At 42.5% G+C, this 21,505-nt stretch overlaps 2 protein-coding genes across 9 annotated transcripts; one reads left to right on the top strand and one right to left on the bottom strand.

Annotated features, from left to right (window-relative positions):
• Window positions 1–207: 207 nt before the first annotated feature.
• On the top strand, window positions 208–20,331 carry PDCD4 (programmed cell death 4). Of its 7 annotated transcripts, none has more exons than XM_061458785.1 (13): window positions 208–325; window positions 4,350–4,502; window positions 5,658–5,755; window positions 9,592–9,888; window positions 10,387–10,481; window positions 12,192–12,305; window positions 12,543–12,764; window positions 13,035–13,132; window positions 14,640–14,754; window positions 15,602–15,709; window positions 16,766–16,876; window positions 17,861–18,000; window positions 19,589–20,331. In XM_061458785.1, the coding sequence occupies exons 3-13, from the start codon at window positions 5,716–5,718 to the stop codon at window positions 19,647–19,649; spliced, it is 1,401 nt and encodes a 466-aa protein (XP_061314769.1). In that variant the 5' UTR covers window positions 208–325; window positions 4,350–4,502; window positions 5,658–5,715; the 3' UTR covers window positions 19,650–20,331. The 7 variants fall into 7 exon arrangements, with proteins under 7 accessions (XP_061314769.1, XP_061314773.1, XP_061314774.1 ...); XM_061458789.1 differs by having other exon boundaries at window positions 267–325; window positions 4,350–4,403; XM_061458790.1 differs by having other exon boundaries at window positions 285–405; window positions 4,350–4,403.
• BBIP1 (BBSome interacting protein 1) lies at window positions 18,132–21,439 on the bottom strand. Of its 2 annotated transcripts, XR_009744349.1 has the most exons (3): window positions 21,284–21,439; window positions 20,992–21,205; window positions 18,132–18,359 (listed from the first exon to the last, which is right to left on the bottom strand). XR_009744349.1 is itself a non-coding variant. In XM_061458797.1 (2 exons), the coding sequence occupies exons 1-2, from the start codon at window positions 21,327–21,329 to the stop codon at window positions 21,042–21,044; spliced, it is 210 nt and encodes a 69-aa protein (XP_061314781.1). In that variant the 5' UTR covers window positions 21,330–21,439; the 3' UTR covers window positions 20,948–21,041. The 2 variants fall into 2 exon arrangements, 1 of the variants encoding a protein (XP_061314781.1); XM_061458797.1 differs by lacking the exon at window positions 18,132–18,359 and having other exon boundaries at window positions 20,948–21,205.
• Window positions 21,440–21,505: the final 66 nt, after the last annotated feature.

Below are 21,505 nucleotides of genomic sequence, written 5' to 3'. Positions count from 1 at the left end.
AGGTCAGGGACCTGTGTGAGTCATGGCAGCTGCAGCTCAGATAAACCTTGATGAAAAGCAAAGGCCAGCAGCAAACTGTCCAGGGCAGCCTGGAGACACCCTGTGTCTATTGTGAACTAGAGATTGGATAGGGGGAAGGGCTGCTCCACGTGTTTTGGGGAACTTCAGCCAATGGATTCCTCCCCTGGGTGTTACAAGAGGGCTTGGCCAGCATGTGAGAAAGGGAGGGGAGAGTTTGAAAACAACCCAGCAGGCTCTAAGGAAGGAAGGAAGGCAGGCAGCTAGAAAGTGACCTGCTCGCCTCGGTGCAAGCATTCTGCTCCAGGTGACTGGCGGCGTTAAGGGTGGGAGCTGCTGGCGGGTCCCCCTTGGCACAGGTTGGAGCGGAGGAGGTCCTGGGTGCAGGTAAACCCGGGATGCAGGTGCTGCGGAGAGGATGCTGAGCTGCACAGCCCGCATGGGTTGTCTCAAGCTGCAAATTGGCCAGAAATGGTCAAAAGAGGGTGGTTTCTTTTTCTATGTGAGGAGAAAATCTGCTCTTTTGTTTTTATGAGGATTTTGGTGGGATGTTTGCTATTAATATGGCTGGGGGAGGGAGGCTGGGAGAGAGGAAGCAGGGCTCTACAGCTCAGAGATCAGCATATGATCAGCTGTCTTTATAATATTGCAGGTGGTTTTGAGGTTAGAAAGGCAAAAAGAGGTGATATCTTTGAGCAGACTGGTTGATAACAATGGAAAAATACAAAAAATCTGTCATGCACATCAGACCCTTTTCAGGTCACAGTGTATTACAGATCAGATAATATGCACAGTCAAATCTAGACTAGATTTTCAGTGATTAATAACCCAGCTGCTAATAAAGAAATTCAGCAGAAGAAAGGAAAACCACATCATTTTCTTATCTGGAAGTATGCTGGATGGTTCAGGGGTTTTAATCTTCTTTTGATCACTGACCCAGCTTTTGGGCCTCTTGGAAGTGATCCAGTCCTAAATTTTACCAGAAAATCCTCTAGCAGTTTTCCAGGGTGCTTTAAAATGTATAACTGGCATGATGCACTGATTTGGTATTTTGTGGCATCTTCTCTGGTGCAGGTTCTGGTTAGTTTTGTTTCAGTTTCTCTGCCACCTATTTCCCCTTCACTGAAAAACATTTGTAAAGCCCTTTTTCTGGCTTGCAAGGGAAGCTGGATCCCATGATCTGTTTGCTTGGTACATGCAATGGAGGTACATAGAACAAATGAGATATTACTTTTTGATTGATGGGGAAACAACATCTTTTGAGGCTGCCTCTAGGTTGCATATGAAAGAAGTCCTGTGTGAGCATGCTGAAGTGTCCTGACTTGAAAATGTCTGCAACTTAGTGTCTTCATGAACAAGAAAGGTTTTCTTTCTGTCTTTTGCCTGATTGGGAAAGTAATTATCATTAAAAATACAGCAATTGTGCTGCACATTCTTTTAACAGATCACTGTTGGTTTAATTCTTAAACCAAGTTTTGACAACTCATGCAGAACTGGGCCAGTAAATTAAATCAGAGGCTCTTATACAAGGAAAGTTTGGCTCTTATTTCAGTCAAAAGTACACTGATTTGGAGTAAATTGTACTGGAAAAATATGTAAAAGTACTATAAAATTCAAGCCATCATCTATTAACTGAGGAGGATTCTCTTGTTGGCAGTTGAAATATTCTGCAGTGCAAAAGTACTAAAGCAAAAGGGATCTGTATTTGCTTTGCTCATATCACTGGACTGCTTTTGCTTGGGCTCTCCAGAGTGAAAAATTACAGAGAGAAACAAAGGGTTAGCTGAGTTTTTAGGAGAAACTGTGAATGGAGGCAAAATACATGAGAGACTCTTGTCTCTAATTAGGTGTCTGGCCTCAGGCAGTTCATATAGAATAAACAGGGTCAATGTAAACTAAACTAAGGCAGAAAGTTTGGAAGGTTGTAGGTGGGTATGGCTGGTTTAGCTGAATCTGCACTGGGTTTGAGTTCCAGCAGTGTGTGAGGTGGCTGCAGCCCATTATTTGGATGGCCGGGCAGCAGGTATCCTGTTTGCCAACTGTGGGCCAGTTGCAGTGTTTCCCAGTCCTCCTGCCCAAATGACACCCAATGAAGAGAATACAGGGGGGTCTTGTGTGAAGAGAGAGTAAAAGATCCCCATGTTAGCAACACAAAGCAGAGGTAGCACATTATTCCTATGATGGTTTTGGTGCAGAAAATAGATTTCTTCTTAACGGAGGAGGACACGATGTTGAAGAGGAGGCAAGCAGAGCTGTCAGGGTTTCCTCAGGTCTGTCACTGCAAACACCCAGACATCCCCTCACAGCTCTCCCACATCCTGGCGTTCATCGTGTCAGATCTGGCCTAAAGCCGGTCAAGGGCGTTGCTAACTGCCACTACTGATCCTCCTGAAGGTTAAGAAGTCAGGATATGATGACCAGGCACACTTTTGTGGGCGGACGGGGGTAATGTTGTACAGGGCAATGTTAGGTGCGGGTCCGGTGCGTGCGGGACAGCCCCAGAGACAATTCCTCACCCATCTACGCAGCGTAAAGCAGCTTCATTTCAACCACCAGGTACCAAGGGGCCACAGGGCCGGAGGAGGAAGGAGCCAAGCTTCGCCGCTTGTCTCATGCTCCCTCCGGCACCAAGGGGCAGCATCCCCCCGGTGAACGAGGAACAACCGCCACTCTCCTCACAGGCCGCGGCCCCCTGCTCCCCTCCCTGCACGAGTGGCTCCTTCCGGCTCCCCCCCTCTCCCCCCCCCGACACGCCCGCGATGGTTTCGCCCTCTCTCCCCTCACTCCTTTTCCTGAGGGCTGACCGCCCTCCCGTCCCCCTCCCACCGCCATCCCCGCCTGCCGATTGGCTGCGGCGGCAGGCGGGAACCAGCCAATCGGCGGCGGCGCTGGCGGCCGTGTCGCTGGGGGGAGGAAGAAAACAACAACAAGCAGGCAAGGGTGTGCGCGCGGCCGCGGAGGGGGGCGGGGCCGTGCCGCGGGAGCGAGCACCGCCGGTAACGGCCTCAGCGGGCGGCCTCTGAGGGGACACGGCCCGGCCTGGCCCTGCGTCCTCCTCCTCTTCCCTGCGGGGTGCGTGGCGGGGGTGGCCAGGTCGTGGGTGCCGCCGTTGAGGGGGCCGCTCCTCTTGACTGACCCCCGCCCCGCGCTCTTCGGCCGTGGCAGCCGCGCATCGAGCCCCCGCGTCGGTGTCAGTGTTGCTGCGGGCGCGTTCCGTGAGGTGCGGGTGCTTTCAGGCAGCAGCCGGGCGTGGTGGGCGCGCGTCGGGCCTGTGCTGCCCTGCGGGTGTTCGGCGGTAGGGCCCTGTGCTCCCTTCGGCCTTGGCTCTCAGTCACGCCCTCTCTTAAGGGCCGGAGTTGCTCCGCCATCGATTTCTTCCAGCGGCACGGGTTTTGTACGGGTAGCTCAGCCTTACCTGGTTATACTTGCTGTGGCCTCAGAACAGCCCGTGTTTGCAGGTCTCTAAAGCGTTGGTGATGGGAGGAGGGTTGCTTAATGTTAAGGAGATGAGAAAAATGGTGTAAGCTGTGTGAAAGTTCCTCAGGGGTGTTTTGTATGGGTGTACGGTCTTGATAAGTTTTGGAAGCTTTCTTCTGCAGTGTGTTTTGTTCTTAAATATTAATTTGATGCTGTTTACCTGCTGTGGTAGAATTGCTTAGTATGTGCAGTGGTGGTGAGCACAGCTGAGTATATTTTATTAGTGGTTTTCAGAGATTCAGGAAATAACCCTAGTCTCCTGAACTGTTTTAGAAGTGCTGTTTGTATCAGTGCTTAATCGTAGTCTCTTGCAGCATTCTTATGTTATAGGTACTTGAATTCTGTCCATTTTGTTCCTGTGTTATTTCCTTTGACATGAAATTTTGGGGCTATTTATTCTGATGTTTTTAATGCATATTTTCAAATTGTGTTCTGTAGTTGATTGGTGGCTCAGGGTTGTAACTGTCATAACTATGAAAAATACGAAGTGATGGTGGTTTTGCTATAGTAATAAATAGCAGCATCCTGAAGCCCCAGCAGACCTGTTGGCTTGAGTTAATGAGAGACTGCGTTGCTAAATTGAGAGTGTCTCTCCTGATCAGTATGACAAAATGAATTGTAAAGCCTGGTTATTCCATCATCCTCATCACAGACGAAACAGGGTGCTGAGTGTCAAAAAGACAGCATATGAAAGTTGTGGTGTTACTTACTACGTTGCCATAGGCTGAGAATTTCAACTGGGATCTTATATGGAAGAAGTATTTCTCCACTTTAAATTTAGGTCTTGATTACAAATGATGAAATCATGATTGTTATTTAATACAGGTTTTTGTCCTTTGTCTTCTTTTTCAAAGAGGTGGACAACTGATGGAACATTCCACTACAAAGAATAAAACTGTTCTTACAAGGTAGTTTGCTCAGATTAGACTGAGATCCATACAGGAAAACAAAATCTCTCAACCAACGGTGACTGGGACCACTTGAGAACTCCTGAATGATCGGTTGAGGTAACTCAGGAAAATGTTTATTAAAAAGTAGTGTTGTGGTGCAAGGGAGGACTTGTTATTACACAAAGCTGTTAACTGTTTGGGTTGCTGTTATGAAATACACGGTCGTGACAGCTTGGTACTGTGCCCTAGATGAGGTTTTTTTATTGCCAACGGTCTGTGATGAATCATTTGCAGTTAATGGGTCTGTGGTAGGCAAGTGGCCATACCAGAGGAAAACAAGGGAAGAGGAGGGGAAGGGAGCACTGTTACTTGGTGTCACAAATGGGAAACTGTCTTCAGGGCAGCAAAGGGAAAAAAAGGGGGAGAAAAAAGGGAGCAAAAAAGAGCCACTGCATTCCTACAGGGCAGACAAATGCCTGTAATATTCACAGGACTACAAGTGATCTGTGAAAGTCTTGCAGGTGAGAAAGTGTATGGGGAATTCTGGGGCTGCTTAATTTTTTGTGTACATGAAGGAAAGATGGATGATGCCATCTCTTCATAATGACATGGGGTAGTTTGTAGATTAGTAGCTGCTTGGAGGAGGGAGAGAGTGTTGAACTTTATCCCTTGCAGATTGAATGGTGGTTGTGAGGAGTGTTTGAAGGGTGTTGCAGAAGCAAGATGTGAAAGTTTGGCAGCTGTATGTACACATACAGTAAAGTTTAAAGACTGTGTCCTTGAGGGAGGAATGCTTGTGTTCTAAGGGCTGGTATGAACTTGATAAATTTGTACCATTTTATCAGTATAGTTCATGTGAAGAACATTTCTGTTGTGGATGTAATTGTAACACTGATACTGTATGCTCATATAGATTATCACTTTGCAGAATAGAACAGTCTAAGTTGATAGAGATGGCTTTTATCAACGAAAAAAAGCTGCATACAGAGGGCTTTTCTCCTGGTGGCTCCTTTATAAGCAACAGAACTGACAGCTGCTAGGACATCTAGGCTTAGATAGGTGTGTTTGAGGGTAGTTCTGTCTCATGTTGCACCGTTTGCCTTACCAGGAAATTTTTAATGGTTGCTAATAGTTAATTATAACTTACAATCCAAAACCAGGTTGGTTTGTTTTTTGTTTTTTTTTTATTTTGTGAATGAAGCCTTTGCAGCTTTTTACTATAAAATATGGTCTAGTGCTTTTCTTCCCCTAAGCTTCTCTGTTTCTCTTTAGGCCTTGGAAGAAAAGCATTGAAGACTTTACATTTCACAGTCAGTTCTGTTAAGGAGCTATGGAACTAGAAAAGGACCACATTACTACCACCCCCACAGGTAAGTAATATTTTCAGAGTTTTTTTACTTAAAATTGCTGACCTGAAGAGTTCTCTGTAGAAAGAATTTATTACCTCTTAATGTTTTAACAATGCTTGTTAAAAAATCTTCACCAGAAATTTGCAGAATTCGGTTATATACCAGAGTATCCTGCTTGATTACATTGATTTCAAAAACTGTTAAAATCATGAAGTTAACATTTCTTAATAAATAATAGTGACTATGGACTCCTTATCATCTGACTTCATGTAGTCCTAGTGTGAAGAAAAGAATAAACTCAAAAGTAAGACGCGTAGGTACATTTGAAAGGTACAAATTCTGCTTTTATGTAGCTATTAAGTTTAAAGTTAGAGAAAATAAATGATGAGAGGCTTGAAGTGGAAGTGGGCTGCCATGGGAAAAGGTACTGAGTATGTGTTAAAAGATTGAACTGAAATTGACTAGTTCGTGCATATTGCAGATGCCTTTTATGATGTTTAGTCAAGTTAATAGAGTTTCATGTGCTTTTCTGTGTCTTCCAAGGGTTGTGATGATCTGCACTGACCTTCTTGTACCTAGGAGGTTTTGTAGCTTTTAAAGGTTTGGTTTTTTTTTTGGGGGGGGGAACCATATATGTGTTAAAATGGTATGTAATGCAGTTGAAGAGGCCACATGCTCCATCTGACCTCTTATTTTGAACCTTAATTAGCTTAATGTAGATCTATTGCTTTTCAGCATTATAGAGTTATAGTTGGATTATAGTTGGGGAAACTGCTAGATATCTAAACTGACCTAATTTGGTCAAATGAAATCAGTGTGTAGGTAGGTACTTGCTGGATGCTTTGTTAGTTAGGTGACACCAGAAGAGCATGGGTTTTAAGGATGCCTGCGAGGTATCAGGGTAATAAGAGAAATTTGGATAACTTTTGATAGATAGTAAGCAAAGTCTTCATATGACTCTGTTATTGCTTATGTATGTGTATATGAAGGAGAAAGAAGATCTGCATCATTTTTTGTGTACTTTTTATGCTACCACATCTGTTTAACCTATTCTTTCTCAGCCCAGTGAGGTTACTAATGGTGGAGGGCCAGTTGTTTATATTACTATGAAGAAAGAGGTTGCAGCTGGAAGCAATAGTGTTATATAAAAAACTAGTTTAGTAATGCAGTGAGAAATACAAAGTCTTAGGGGCTGGATGTTTCCTGTGTAGGATTTCCTTTAGTCTTTGAACCTGAGGTCAGGATTGTGTAAGGAGGTTGGACTGTAGCCTCCCCTTGTAAGGGTCACCACATTCAGGACTGGCTTGTGTTAATGGCTGGCCATTTTGTTTAGAAACTGGGAAGTAAGTGCTCACTGAGAAGTGTAGTTCCTGGAGGGCCAGATGGCAGGTCTAAACTGGAAAAAATCATGGGAGAGTGGACATGAAGAAGAACTTAAATTCATTTTTCTGAGTGTGTTGATGGCATCTCCCCAGGGAATGAGAGGAAGGAAACCTGTTTGGCTTTGCCTTTTTTTTTTTTCACCCTCTCTGCTAGCTTTATGGAAATCTCTCATTGTTTTATTAAAATGTTAGACAAACTGAGAAAGCCTGTTGTGGCAAATCTTTCCCTGGACGTGGTACATGCTTTTCTTTTTTAGCTTGCTACAAGCGTAAAAGGAATGCTTTTGTGGGAGTAATGAGTGGAAAAATGAAGCTTAAACTGGAATGGCTGCATTATTGTTCAGCTATAGCATTCACATCTGTGAACACTAATATCTAAATGTTGCTTCTTTGATCAGGAAGGAGGCAGTTGCATCAAACTTTCTTCATTTTGTACTGTACTATCCCCTTTGATATAGGTACATACTTTGAGGTTGGAAATGTTTTATTAGTGCACTTTGCTTTCAAAACAATTCTTCATGAACCTGTTTTGGATGAAAAAACAGTTCTGAGAAGTGTTGCCAACTGAACATTGCTAATGAGAATGTATTGGCATGGTGAAGTAATACATTTAGCTAAGTTAAAATACAAATTCAAAATGCTCTTCATATTCTGGGTTTATGACAGTCAGCTTTTCTGTAAAGCAGGCTTGGCACAGCTGGAAAAGCAGCTTTCTCTGTGTGCCTCATCACAGCACTTCCTAGGTTTGGGGCTGTAGTTTGTATTTTGAGGCTCCACTGAATCCTCAAGAAAAGAAGGGCTGTGTAACAGAGCTGAGGCTGTGCCCTTTGTGTGTTTTACAAATTTCAAGAACAGCCAGGGTACTAACTGGGAAGTAAATAGTTCTCCAGGGGTGTTTTTCTATCTTGATGGGTTAAAAAGGGTAAGAAGAGCTTACGAAGACTTTTGCTTATAATGCAGTCAGTAAGACATTCTACTGAATCACATGGCTCAGGTGGGGGACATCCTACCTTTGTGAAACAGAAGACTTTAGATCCAAATTTTAAATGTGCATTCACTTCCTGAAAGAGTGAAATGGTTGCACTTTCCGGTGCTCTGAGACAACTGCAAGTTCCTCAAGTTGTGAGAGAGTGTTTTGTTGGGTATTGAACAGAGCTACTCTATATGAAACAAACCTATTATATGATTGCTCTAGGAAGCAAACCATGGCCATTTTAGAAACCATCTTGATAGAAGCTACACTGAGGGGCAATCCATAGAGAAGGGAGATCACACTCTTTCATAGAATCATAGAATAGTTAGGGTTTGAAAGGACCTTAAGATCATCCAGTTCCAGCTCCCTTGCCACGGGCAGGGACACCTCCCACTAAACCATGTCACCCAAGGCTCTGTCCAGCCTGGCCTTGAACGCCGCCAGGGATGGAGCATTCACAGCTTCCTTGGGCAACCCATTCCAGTGCCTCACCACCCTCACATTAAAGAACTTCTTCCTTATATCCAGTCTAAACTTCTGTTTAAGTTTGAACCTGTTACTCCTTGTCCTGTCACTACAGTCCCTAATGAAGAGTCCCTCCCCAGCATCCCTATAAGCCCCCTTCAGATACTGGAAGGCTGCTATGAGGTCTCCATGCAGCCTTCTCTTCTCCAGGCTGAACAGCCCCAATTTTCTCAGCCCATCTTCATACGGGAGGTGCTTCAGTCCCCTGATCATCCTCGTGGCCCTTCTCTGGACTTGTTTCGACAGTTCCATGTCCTTTTTATGTTGAGGACACCAGAACTGTACACAGTTCTCCGAGTGAGGTCTCAGGAGAGCAGAGTAGAGTTTCAAAAGACTTTATTCTCTGAGTCTTTGTTACTGAACTCCCTACCCTTTGGATTAAACAGCTTTTTTCTTTTATAACTTAAAACACAAAAAAAATAAAAATAATGATGGGTTTGTATTCCTGTAAGTCTAAATTACTGCTTTACCAGCTATTGAACTGTATTTGAAATTCCCTCAGTGGGGAGGATGTTGGTTGATGATTTAGGAGATGAATTTCACGGTATTGACTAGTCTGTTAACATTACTGACTTCTTACAGAACTTACTGTATTGGCAGTTTTGTTTGTGTTTAAATCAAGCTGAGTGGGTGAAGTGAGAATTAGGTACTTGGAGCTTCTGCACTGAGGACTTCTGATAGTTTTTGTTTAACAAGGGTGGGGTTTTCTGTGGTTTACCTGTTTATAAATGGTTTCTTCATTTGCTTTCCAACTCTTGACATATGTTCTCTTTAGATTGTGGATGGTTTGTGTGGGGGAATAAGGAACTCCTTATGACTGTGATGTGCAGACATACTTCAAAGTTAACATTATTTGCCTTAATGCTGTTGGAAATAAGAGCTTTGTTTAATATTGTAATCCATTTTAAATGTAGCATGTTTTGGTATTCTAACATAATACTGTTTATATCAGATTTTTTCTCTGTCTCCTTTTTAAGAACTTGAGAATCTAAGTGATGCTCCATTTTCCGGTGATGAAGAAAATGGTGGGTCTGAGGAACGAAAGACTGAAATCAATGGAAATTGGATTCCTGCAACTTCAATTACTGAGGCCAAAATAAATGCTAAAGCAAAGAGACGCTTGAGGAAGAATTCTTCCAGAGATTCTGGGAGAGGAGACTCTGTTAGTGACAATGGAGAGACGCTGAAGGTTGGAGCTGCACCAACGAGCCCAAAGGGGAAACTCCTGGACAGGAGATCCCGGTCTGGAAAGGGAAGAGGTCTACCAAAGAAAGGTTGGTGTAGCTTAGCAAAGAGAGTAGCATGATAAAGATTCTGTCCTAAACATAGTATTATTTTTCTACTGGGAATCATTTTCATAGCCCACAGTCTCTGTGCAGGTGTTTGGTTCTTTATGTTAGGCAGTAGGTGGTGATAGAAGCCAATAATAGGTGACATTTTTATCAGAAAATTTGGTATGTGTATCATCCATTAACTTCTCTCTTCACAAATTTAATATGCAGACTTGAACTGTTGGTGGTTCACAGGGCTATTAATGCAGCCGTAAAGCATGGTTAGATTTCAAGGTACAGAGTTCAGCCTTTAGCAGTTCTTGTGCAGTTTTATACCGCTTCTAGTATCATAGTGGAAAGTGGTTGCTGAAGTGGGAACATGTGATAAAAGCACACTTTTCAGTGTATATACATCACTCTTAAGTGAGAGAAAGTTGGGTTGAACTCAGAAGTATTCTTTGTAAGCTGGTGGTTCTTGCTTACTGTCACATGTTTTGCCAGGTGGAGCAGGTGGTAAAGGAGTTTGGGGAACACCAGGTCAAGTGTATGATGTGGAAGAAGTAGATATTAAGGATCCTAATTATGATGATGACCAGGTAGGCAAATAATTTCTTTGCAGGGTTGTTTTTTATTTCCTTTATTGATTTCAGTTGCTCTCATGTTAATGGCAGTTTGACCTTGTGAGTTATATGCATGTCACGCTGACTGTACTAGATGCCTGTTTTATGTTCAGGAGTGGATTATGTCTAGTTAAAGACAGCTGGTGTAGAAGTGTCATGGTGTAATAGTCACAAATCTTACCCCCCAAACCCTCTTTTTGTGCCTGGTTAGCCAGCAGCCTTTTCCTAGGTGTTGTTTTCACTTTGGCTCTCAAAGAGGTGTATGTTGCGGTGCCTGTTTGCAATAGAGCACAGCACTACATTAAAAATGTGACACAGAGTGAGTCAAGTAGGTTTAGTAGGGGGAAATATCGTTTGTAGATTTTTTTTCTCTCCCTTATATTCCCAACCGTCCCAATGTTTTGTATCTACTTGGTATAAACACTTCAAACTGGTGCAAAGTTGATAGCCTGGATATTTTGTTTACAGGTATTTATTTAGGGTATGTTTTGGAAGATTGTACCTTACAGTGATTATTGGGGGCAGAAGGAGGGGAGGGAAGTAAAGCTCATTGGGCAAAGGGTGCTTTATAACATGAAGTCACAGAGGAAACACTGATTACCAACACAGGTTACTGAAGTATCTAAGATCAATACAATTGTCAGACCGTGAGTAAATTCTCTGTAATGTAAACAGAGCAATGGTGGTGTCCTTTGAGGAGAGGCTGTTTGCTGTAGCCATAGCTGCTGAGAGGGTGGTGTGTGAGAATGTCAGAACCTTCCAGTACTATTTTTTTCCCCTACAGTTCAGTGCTGTACATTAACAGAGATAGCTATGAGAAATGAAGCTGGTGAGTCCTTAAAAGAAAGTTTAATGAAGAATCAGTATTCCATTGAACTTCTGTATGCTCAGCTTTTTTAAGGTTGTGTAAACAGAGACTGATGTGATGGAAGGATAGGCTTTTGGACTTAAGCTATACTTCTTGATCATGGGAAGCTTCTTTCCAATAAGCACTAGTTGGAAAGCTGCTTTGTTCAGATTTCTGTGATCTGTAGTATTGCTGTAAGTGTTACTTCTGTAGTCTGTGAGGAGTAGAGAACTGAATTACAGCAGGGGAATCTGCTCATGCTAGAACTCTGCAGGACCAGGTCGTACAGGAGGCAGTTGCTGTGTGATTCTTTTTTCCCCTTAGGGAATGTCTTTGCTCACAAATATTCTGAAAATGCCTTTTCTCTGAATCGTACATGCTATCACCTGTCTGGTCACACAGTCACTAGGGAAGAGAGAACACAGGCAGGCTTGCTGTCAAGGACTGGAGTGCCTCTTGCAGGGAAAGGTGCTGACAGCTCAGTCTTGTGCTGGGCTGGGACAGGAGTTTCTGTTGTTCTCCCTTTGGTACGTAAGCACTTGATCTCTGCGTTTATGTGGTGTCAGCAGGATCCTAGGAACAGAGTTTGGAGTGTTTACCATTGTTTAACAGCAAATTCAGCCTTTCAGTTGAGTTCAGCTAACAGTATATTCAGAATATAAGAAGCATGACATTTAGCCATCATCTTCCAGACTCTAATGGTAGAGGCATAATCTGATGGTTTTTGTCAGAATACTGACTACCAAGGCTAATAAAGTATTAAGAATTTAGAAGGTACATTTTGAAGAGACAGTACTGCTTACAAGAGGGCTATGTGCTTTTGTTGTCTTTTAAAATAGGAGAACTGTGTCTATGAAACTGTAGTTTTACCTCTGGATGAAAGAGCATTTGAAAAAACTTTGACACCAATCATACAGGAGTATTTTGAACATGGAGATACTAATGAAGTTTCGGTATGTGCAGTACCTTTTTCTTTCTTTATCTAGCTGCTAACTGCTTTACTCTGTTAGCTGTAAACGAGCGTATAGAGATGTTGGCAAGAAACGTGCAGTAAGAATACCTCGGTAGTTATATTAATTACATGAGCAGAAGCATATATGTAAATACATAATATACATAGATATTTAGATGCTTGTATTTACAAGTTTATATAATATATTAATCATCTGTGCTTTTCAAATCTTATTTAGGAGATGCTGAAGGATTTAAATCTTGGTGAAATGAAATACAGTGTGCCAGTGCTGGCTGTCTCCCTGGCATTAGAGGGGAAGGCTAGTCACAGGGAAATGACATCCAAGCTTATCTCCGACCTTTGTGGGACAGTAGTAAGCAAAACTGATGTGGAAAAGTCATTTGATAGATTGCTTAAAGAACTACCTGAATTGGTGTTGGATTCTCCCAGGGCACCACAGGTACATTTATGAAGTTTTATGCTTGTAGTCAAAAGCTTTTTCTTCTAAAATCTTGTTAAAATTAATCAAGAGCACTGAAACAGTCTCTAGTTTGAATAATACCTATGGATTTTTGTACTGTTTATAATCCCTTGCTAATTTCTCAGGCTGAGCTTTTACTTTGAGATGGTTTACTTAAATAAAATCTGAAACCCAAGCATGTTATAATTGTCTACTTAGAACTGCTTTGAAATTCAACATCTAATTAAAACCGCTTCTGTTGTGTTGCAGTTGGTGGGCCAGTTTATTGCTAGAGCTGTTGGAGATGGGATTCTAAGCAGTACCTACATAGATGGCTACAAAGGCACTGTGGATTGCATCCAAGCTCGGTAACTTTCTTGCTTTCTATATAGCTACAGTTTTCTATTCCAAATGCCAGAGATGCTGATCAGGAATTTAGGACTTCAGGATAAATGAAGTCACTTGCTATGACTTCTTATTTTAAAACTTAAAAAAAGAAACCCACAAAGTCTGCAACAAGAACAACACCAAAATCTAGAGTGACTTTGGTCAGAGGAGAAGTACTGAAAGTACCTCAAAAATGTGTGAATACGTTTGAGTTCAGTTTGTCAGGCTTGTTGTCCAGCTCATGTTTGAGGGTGGAAAAATAAGAGCTGAAACAAGAAGTGATTATAAAAGGTTTTGTCTTTAGAAGAAGCTTTAATGTGATTAATGAGTAAATATAGCATCAGGACAGCTGCTGTAAATATGTTGTGAAAATACACAAGGGATTAACTGTTTTGCCTTATAAAGGTTTGAAGCACATGCAGTGCTTTCCCAGACATTCTCTGTAATGCTTTATTTATTTTTTCAAGAAGTATAATTGTTTTCCATGTAATTGTTTTCCATGTCAGGGTGAGAAGCTTAGGGAGCAGTCTCTGGCAAAAAGGAACATTTTAATAACTAGTCATGGTTTATTATTTGCCCCCCCCCCCCCCGCCATAAATGTATGTTTCAAGCTTGTTATAAAGTTGTTGAACTCTTTTAGCTCCTGGAAGTGCCATTTGCAATGGCTATGGTTGGTTACTTCTGTAAGGAATGGAAATGCTTAGCTGCCTAACTTGAGGGTTCAAGGGTTGGAAATTTCCAGTTCTACAAGTGTCTCCTGCACTTTGAAGGACCATAGCCTGAATACTGCCCCCCTTGGGATGCTTTGCTGCCTTTGCTGTTTCTTGGCCGGTCTTTTCTGCTCATTAAATCTTGCTGAATAGTGTTACTGTTATTGGCCAGCTCCCAGTATGGGGATTGGGATAACTGTCCCTTCATTAGCTGGATAGTGCTTAACTGGATCTGAAACTTCTTTTTTTTTCACCTTTTTCATTCTTTTCTCAACGAACTGGCAGACTTCCCTAGTTCATGCTGTCTCTTTGCAACTACATACTTGCCTTCTGAAGTACTGTTTTGGCTTAAATTGTCAAGGTTTCATAATTCTTTAGACCCAAAGAGAAAATAGTATTTCAGTAGACAGGCATCTCAAACCTCTTTTGAGACACACATGCCAAGCTGCATTCTTGGAGGAGCCTGGATATAATCCACCTCTGAATAAGAAAATACTAAGTTCTTGTGAGGATGCTTCAGTTTCTGTATTGATGATTTAGATGTGTTGCTATCACGGAATTGTTTCCTGACCACAGCATGGTATAACCAAAAAGGTGACAGAATGTGGGGAGATGGCTTGCTGGCTGCTTGATCCAGATGTTCCTGTGGATTTGCTAACCCTGACTCCTTACCAGGGATCTGGTCACTTTGCCCAAACTGGAATGGCAGTGGGGGAGGTTAGAGATGCCTTTTAATGAAGTTCTGCAATAACTTTTTCAAACTAACTTTGCTTTCTAGAGCTGCACTGGATCGAGCTACCGTGTTGCTGAGCATGACCAAGGGTGGAAAGCGTATAGACAGCGTATGGGGGTCAGGAGGTGGGCAGCAGTCTGTGAAACACCTGGTTAAAGAGGTAACTGCTTCTACAAAACTCTTCTTTCTGGAATTTGCTGTCTGTCTAAGCCTCTCTTGTTTGGAATGAAGACATTAAGCATATCCTGTAGCAAAATGATGTCTTGAGTGTTGGGTTTGGGTTGGTTTTTTTGTTGTGTTTTTTTTTTTTAAGAATTGTAATTTATTTATATAAAGTAGTTTTTAAAACCTGATGCAGGCTATTAAGTTGATTTTGTAATGTTCGTAAGGGTGGGAACACGCTAGTACAATTGCAGGTATACATTTATTTCTGCTTTAAACAAAACTTTTAAGCACTTATCTTTTTAAGGGCTTTTAATATAAAATGGTGAAATAATTAGAAGAGCCAGGATGAAACTGGATAAACTTGATAGACTATTATTATTATTTGGCATCATGGATTAAAAGCACAGTAATAAATGAAAAAGAGAGAGGAAGAAACAGGAATGTTTAGAGATCCATGCTATGAAATAGGCAGGTTTAAAGGAAAAGTTTGTGTTACAGTTTCTGGGTTGTGAGCGTAACAGATGGTAGGAGGAGGAGTTCAGGAGAAAAGATAAACTTAGTTGCTCCCTATTAACCTTTTATGGTGACATGCATCTTAGAAAGCAATGTTTGTGGTGCTTGTATGTCTGTATTAACACTATGGATAGGTATTTTGCTTACACAGTGTTTCAGGTTGTTGATAATGTCTCAATTAACATCGGAATTTAATCACACTTATAAAAACACTAGCAGCAAGTTTCAGGCACTGACCTGCTGCTGGGCTGGTTATAGATTATCAGAACAGTTGACAGCTTTTACATCTAATTAGTGCTTGTTGTTATGTTTGTTTTAAAATCCAATAGATTGATATGCTGCTGAAAGAGTATCTGCTTTCTGGAGATGTATTGGAAGCTGAACGTTGCCTTCAGGAACTGGAAGTACCCCATTTTCACCATGAACTTGTATATGAAGTAAGGAGAAATCAGAGTCTCTTTAATTGTCTGTAATATGAACAGGTTTGGTTTTGTTTGGATTTGGGGATGCAAATATTCTAACTGGAATCTGAAGCTCAGGTTGCTTGTTCTGATGTTATTTGAATAACTAAATAGTTTAATGTAAAGTTAATGGTTTGTGTATGTGTTTGTTGTGCACATTGTGCAACAATTAAGCTGCTGCTGACTCTGGGAACATCCAAAATTATTTGTTGGGTAAATAGTTGAATTCAGATATTACAGATTCCTAAAAAAAGAAGAGATCAGTTTATTTTCTGCTGAGGAGAAGCAGCAAAACCCCCCATTGTTTTGGTGTCTGTTTCCTTTTAGTTTTGGATAACTGGGTATTCACCTGCTCATGTTAAGGTGCAGAGCTGCCTTTTTAGGGTGGGATTGTTCCATCTAGAACATTTGTAAAAGCTCCAAGATATTTCAGAATGAGACCATAAGAGAGAAAGATCTTTGCTATATCTGGGAGATGTTCCCATTTGTTCTCTTTTATCTGCCAAATTAGGAGATGGTTGTTTACCAGGAAAGCTGAACACCCACAACCTACAATTTTATTTTCTTTTTTTCAGTACATTGACTTGTTTTAGAAAATTCCTTCGCAATAGAAACCCAGAATCTTTTTAGTTGATGGGGGTTGTGCAGATCTGTAAATTTAAAAGTTCTTTAAAATCACAGATACAAAAAAGAATCATAGATACAAAATTAATTTCATAGAATTAATTGCCATCTGTACTGCAGCAGCCATATGGGTATAGTCATGGATCTCTCAGTGCAGAGCCAGAAAGGCAGTGCTCTTCTTTTTAGTTCTTTCTGTTTTTTCATGCCTTTTATCTTTATCTGAATCACTCATCAGTTTTTCTTTTCAAATAATAATACACTGAAATTGTGTGTGTGTGGAACAGCTGGGCTTGTCTCCCCAGAAAACATAGCAACATACTCACTACTTTTTACACCTTGTATGCTGTACACGACATGTACGTGAACCACTCTTTTCTTTTTAGTTAACACTTGTATTGTTTGTTTTAGGCCATTGTAATGGTTTTGGAGTCAACTGGGGAAAAGACATTTAAAATGATACTGGATTTGCTGAAATCTCTCTGGAAATCTTCTGTCATTACTGTGGACCAAATGAAAAGAGTAAGTATAGCGTTTAGGGAATTTTGGGTAAGGTCTTCCAAAATTTTGTATCGCTTTTACCTTCTTTAAAGTACAGTTTGTGGTTGACTGCCACTTTTAAATTCTCCATGGTTGTTCTGTATACCACAGAAATAATCTGTCATTGATACATGTACAATACTTGCCCTGAACTGGAAAAATTAGAAATGACTTCCAAGCAGCAGTTCTCTGTAGAACTGTGAGGTACAGAATCTTGGAATCTTCAGTCAAAGATTTTTCAAGTATTTTTATGCAATTAAATGGTTATAACAAGTAATTTTACATGCCATAGTATTTTGTAGTAAAATGCTTAAATACAATTTTCCCTTTTATCCAGCAGTTCTTCATAATTACAGTAGTTCAGTGAGGACCCACTTAATTACGTCAGAAGTGTGTGTGTGTGTGTGTGTGTGTGTGTGTGTGTGTGTGTGTGTGTATATATATATACACACACACACACACTTGGAATCCTAGGTATGAATACAGGACAGCAGTCCTGTCCCAGAGCAAACCAGGTACCACGCAGGCTTGTGTGAGAATTTACCCAGCCACACTGCTGGGGGAAGTGATAAAATCAGCTCTGGTTGTCACCAGTGTTTCCCTCACTGCATAAACTGTGGTGGTGGAGATTTGTGGCCACGTTGTCTTTATTTACATGGAAGAAAAGTGAAGTCTTCTTCCTTATATTACTACTCATGCAACAGTGGCTGGACCAGGCTAGCATACCCATTCTGTACTGTCTGGATTTCTGACTTGTAAAGACAATAAAAGTTCAGCTGGTGCTTTTATGTACATAGGTGGCTGTGCAGTATCATGGTATTCCACTGACTTGCAGCTGCTCTGATTTAGGCTTCTTGAAACTGTCCATGGACCCATACTGAAAAATAAATCCTGAGAGTGCCAAAGGGTATTTGTGTAATCAAATCCTGGAATAACCAGGTGATTATCTGAATTCTTACATTGCAGGGCTATGAACGAGTTTACTGTGAAATCCCAGATATCAACCTGGATGTGCCACACTCCTATTCTGTGCTTGAGCGGTTTGTAGAGGAATGCTTTCAGGCTGGAATAATCCCCAAACCACTAAGAGACCTCTGTCCTTCAAGGTACTTGTTTTACTGTAGATGGGTGAAAGCACTGCTTTTTGTCCCCACTGCAGGTAACAGAAAGCAGGATTTTATGATCAAAGTATTACAGATTGATACTGGAAACTATGGCAGACAGAGACCCAGAAGGCTGGACTGGTAAAAAGTTTATTAAGATGTTATGGTTATCCTGTTATGGGATAAGTAGTTGAGGAAAATAAGCCTCCAATGAGTCTGTTGCAGGCCTGTGTGCCCTCCAGGGAATGAAGGCCTGCTTCTTCTCTGTTCTGCTAATCTGCTTGGTAGGGATCAGTGCAGTACTGAGATGGAAGCTTCAGGTGTCACAACGATCCATGTTGTTGACAGTGAAAAACTGTGAGCTATAGTGGGGAAAAGAAATAATTAAAAATTGGTTTAAACTCGCCAAACGGCATGAATAGAGTTTTAAGACAAGACCATTAATAATGTTTATGTCAAAGGTATAGAACGCTTAATCTGGAAAAAGCTGTACAATCTGATGCCTTCCTATCTCTCCTGTGGTTTGCACAGTGCTTCTGGGTTGTTGTTTTCTTATCTGTAGTATAAATAATGCTGTTTGAAGTGTAACTGATCAGTATTCTGTTCCCTCCTTACTGGTCACATAGCCCTTCTGAGTTTCATTTCATGTGGGGAATACATGCAAATTTTAAAATATGATGTTAAATCTATTACTCAAAACTTTATGCATCAGGAATACTATTTATTAGATATTTTCCTATTTGGATGTTTTGTTGGGCTTGTTAAACTATCCTGACAGTTTGAGGTAACTTCAGATTTTGAAATGTTGGTGTCTTTACCCAAACCAGCCTGTTTGTGGACTTCAGGCTGAAAATTGAGTTTGAGTATTTTGGTACTGAATGTTTTGCAGGTTTGGGTTGTGGGAGGGCTGAAAGCACTGCAACAAAAGCTTCATTGTATTTCAGTTACCAGTAATACACTGGGGCGGGATGACATTTCTTGCTTATGTACTTCAGTTTGGGGTAGAAACAACATTCCCAGACTTTCAAACTTGGCATCTTTTGCAAGTGTCAACATTCAAAGCTGAGCAAAGTAGAAAGTACTTGACAATAGAAATTTTTGACAAGCTTCTCGCAAATAAACCTGGCTGCAAGATTCAGATGGATTTTAAGTAATTTATCGGTGATTAGGAATGTTAGGTAATACTGCTGGATGAGCAAGTCTTCCATTTGATGGCCTTCATTAGGGACTGTAGTGATAGGATAAGGGGAACTGAGTTCAAACTGAAACAGGGGAAGTTCAGGTTAGATATAAGGAAGAAGTTCTTTACTGTGAGGGTGGTGAGGCACTGGAATGGGTTGCTCAAGGAAGCTGTGAATGCTCCATCCCTGGCAGTGTTTAAGGCCAGGTTGGACAGAGCCTTGGGTGACATGGTCTAGTGTGAGGCATCCGTGCCTATAGCAGGTGGGTTGGAACTGGATGATTTTAAGGTCCTTTCCAACCCAAACCATTCTGTTATTCTGTGACCAAGAGAAGATTCTTAGATAATTGTGATAAGAACAAAGCAGTGATACTACTGTGAACTAAAATCATACTTTCCCCTTTCTTGCAGGGGCAGAAAGCGTTTTGTGAGTGAAGGAGACGGAGGTCGTCTTAAGCTAGAGAGCTACTGAATGTGAGAACCAGCTCCTGAAGCCTTAAATGTTGAAAGGGAAATAGGTATCTATATATATATGCAAACACGCATGCTTTTCTGGTGTGTGTATGTATATATGTATACACATATATAATGTACCAAATTTAAGAGTTGCTTAGCACAGTTCATATTTTTTTAAAAGCACATGTTTTGGGTACAATCTTTTTCTTTTCCTCAATAGTTTTATAAATTTCAGAAAGAAAAGAATTTCTTTCTTTGGGCATCTGGTAGAACAACTGGCCACTGCTGTGGTGGTGCCTTCCAATAAGCTATCGTTTCAAGTGCCATATGTGTATGACCTAATCATTCCACATCTGCATCCATGTCTGACTGCAGCTCGCTCTTTCAAGGACAGTGTTGTCACCATAAAATCACTGTTTATACAAAGCTTTATAGAAGGGTCAAGTTAAGCTGCTGTGATCCCATTTCCATTGCTGCTGAAGAAATACTGTGCTTTGGGAGAAAAAAAAAAAGCTGTTTCTTTGTTTTAAAGAGCCCAAGAAAATGGAGTTGGGTCATAAGAGTAATGCATCTGTTCCAGGGGAGAACACTGGTTGGTTTTAGCCCCTGTGTACCAAACTTGTCTTTTTTTTTTTTTTTTCTATGTAACTGGAAAAGTGAAAAGTTCTGGTAAAACATATTAAAAATATTTTTTGTGATGCTGTTTTTCCTGCCTCCTTTGATTTTCAAAACGGAACAAGTGTAACTGTACATTCTGAAGTGTGTGCAAGTGAGCTGTGCATCTAACTGTGCCCTTTTCTATGACAATGACAATCTGCAGCAAAGCACCAACTAATTCAACTCATGGAAAGTATTTATCAAGTATGTTGTTGAGAAAAGTGCCTGGGGAGGAGAAGTCAGGCTGGTGCAGCAGAGATGCTCTGGTGTGTGTGTATTGCCAACGTGCCTCTGCTCAAGAACAAGACCGAGCCAAGGAAGACTTTACATCGACAGCGCAGAGCCCCTCCTGCTCCCGTACATGTTTTCACGTTGGTGCTACGACTCCGGGTGCTCAGCAACACCGGGACCTGCCGTGGCAGGGCCGGAGAGACGAGTGCCGCCGCTCCCGAGCCAGCCCGGTAAGCCATTACCGGAGCCATGGGGTGGTGTAACGGCCCTCCCTCCCCACCTTAATCCGCCCGGGCCTAGCGCTGCGCCTGCCGGGGCTATGATGCCCGTCGGAGCTGGCGAGCCCAGAAAGCGGTAAGTGAAGCTTCCACAGGAGGAACGCCGGGGCACGGGTCGCCGCCTCCCCGCTCCAGCAGCACCCCTCACTCTGGGCCAGTCTTTAATCCGCGAGCTCCGTTACAAGCGCGTACCTCCGAGTCACGGACACCTCAGGGCACCGGCCCCCTCCCTGGCGCCTGGGCTACGGCTGGGGCTGAGGCTGCGGTGCCTGCTCAGCCTGCCGCGCCGCTGCCTCCAGCGCTGCCCGCCGCAGCGCCTCCAGCTTCTCCAGCGACACCGACTTGAGCGGCAGCACCTTGGGCTTGCACAGCACCATGGAGGCCGTGTCCTCCACCGACAGCTGCCCTGCGAGGGGAGAGAAGGGCTGGGGGTGAGCGCCGGGGCCGGGCCGGCTGCGGGGACCCTCCCGGCCGCTGCACGTACCTTGCTTGGGCAGTACCTCTTGGAACGCAGCCTTCACCTCCGGCATGGCGGCTCCTTCTGCGCATGCGCGCTGCTGTGGCGGGCAGAACTACAGCTCCCGGCATGCACTGCGCGGCGACCCCGTGGTCAGACCGCCTACGGGGCCCCAGCGCATGCTGGGAGCTGTAGTCCTGGGGCGGGTGCTGGCTGCCACCGCCGCACCACCCGCCGGAGGGACGGGCG

The sequence above is a fragment of the Pezoporus flaviventris genome, unplaced genomic scaffold (genome assembly GCF_033815535.1).
Source record: "Pezoporus flaviventris isolate CSIRO_AGI_PZ_B2104156 unplaced genomic scaffold, CSIRO_AGI_Pfla_v1 ptg000029l, whole genome shotgun sequence".
Classification (NCBI taxonomy): Eukaryota; Metazoa; Chordata; class Aves; order Psittaciformes; family Psittacidae; genus Pezoporus; species Pezoporus flaviventris.
Note: the sequence above shows the minus strand (reverse complement) of the source record. Positions and strands in the feature narration are given on the sequence as shown.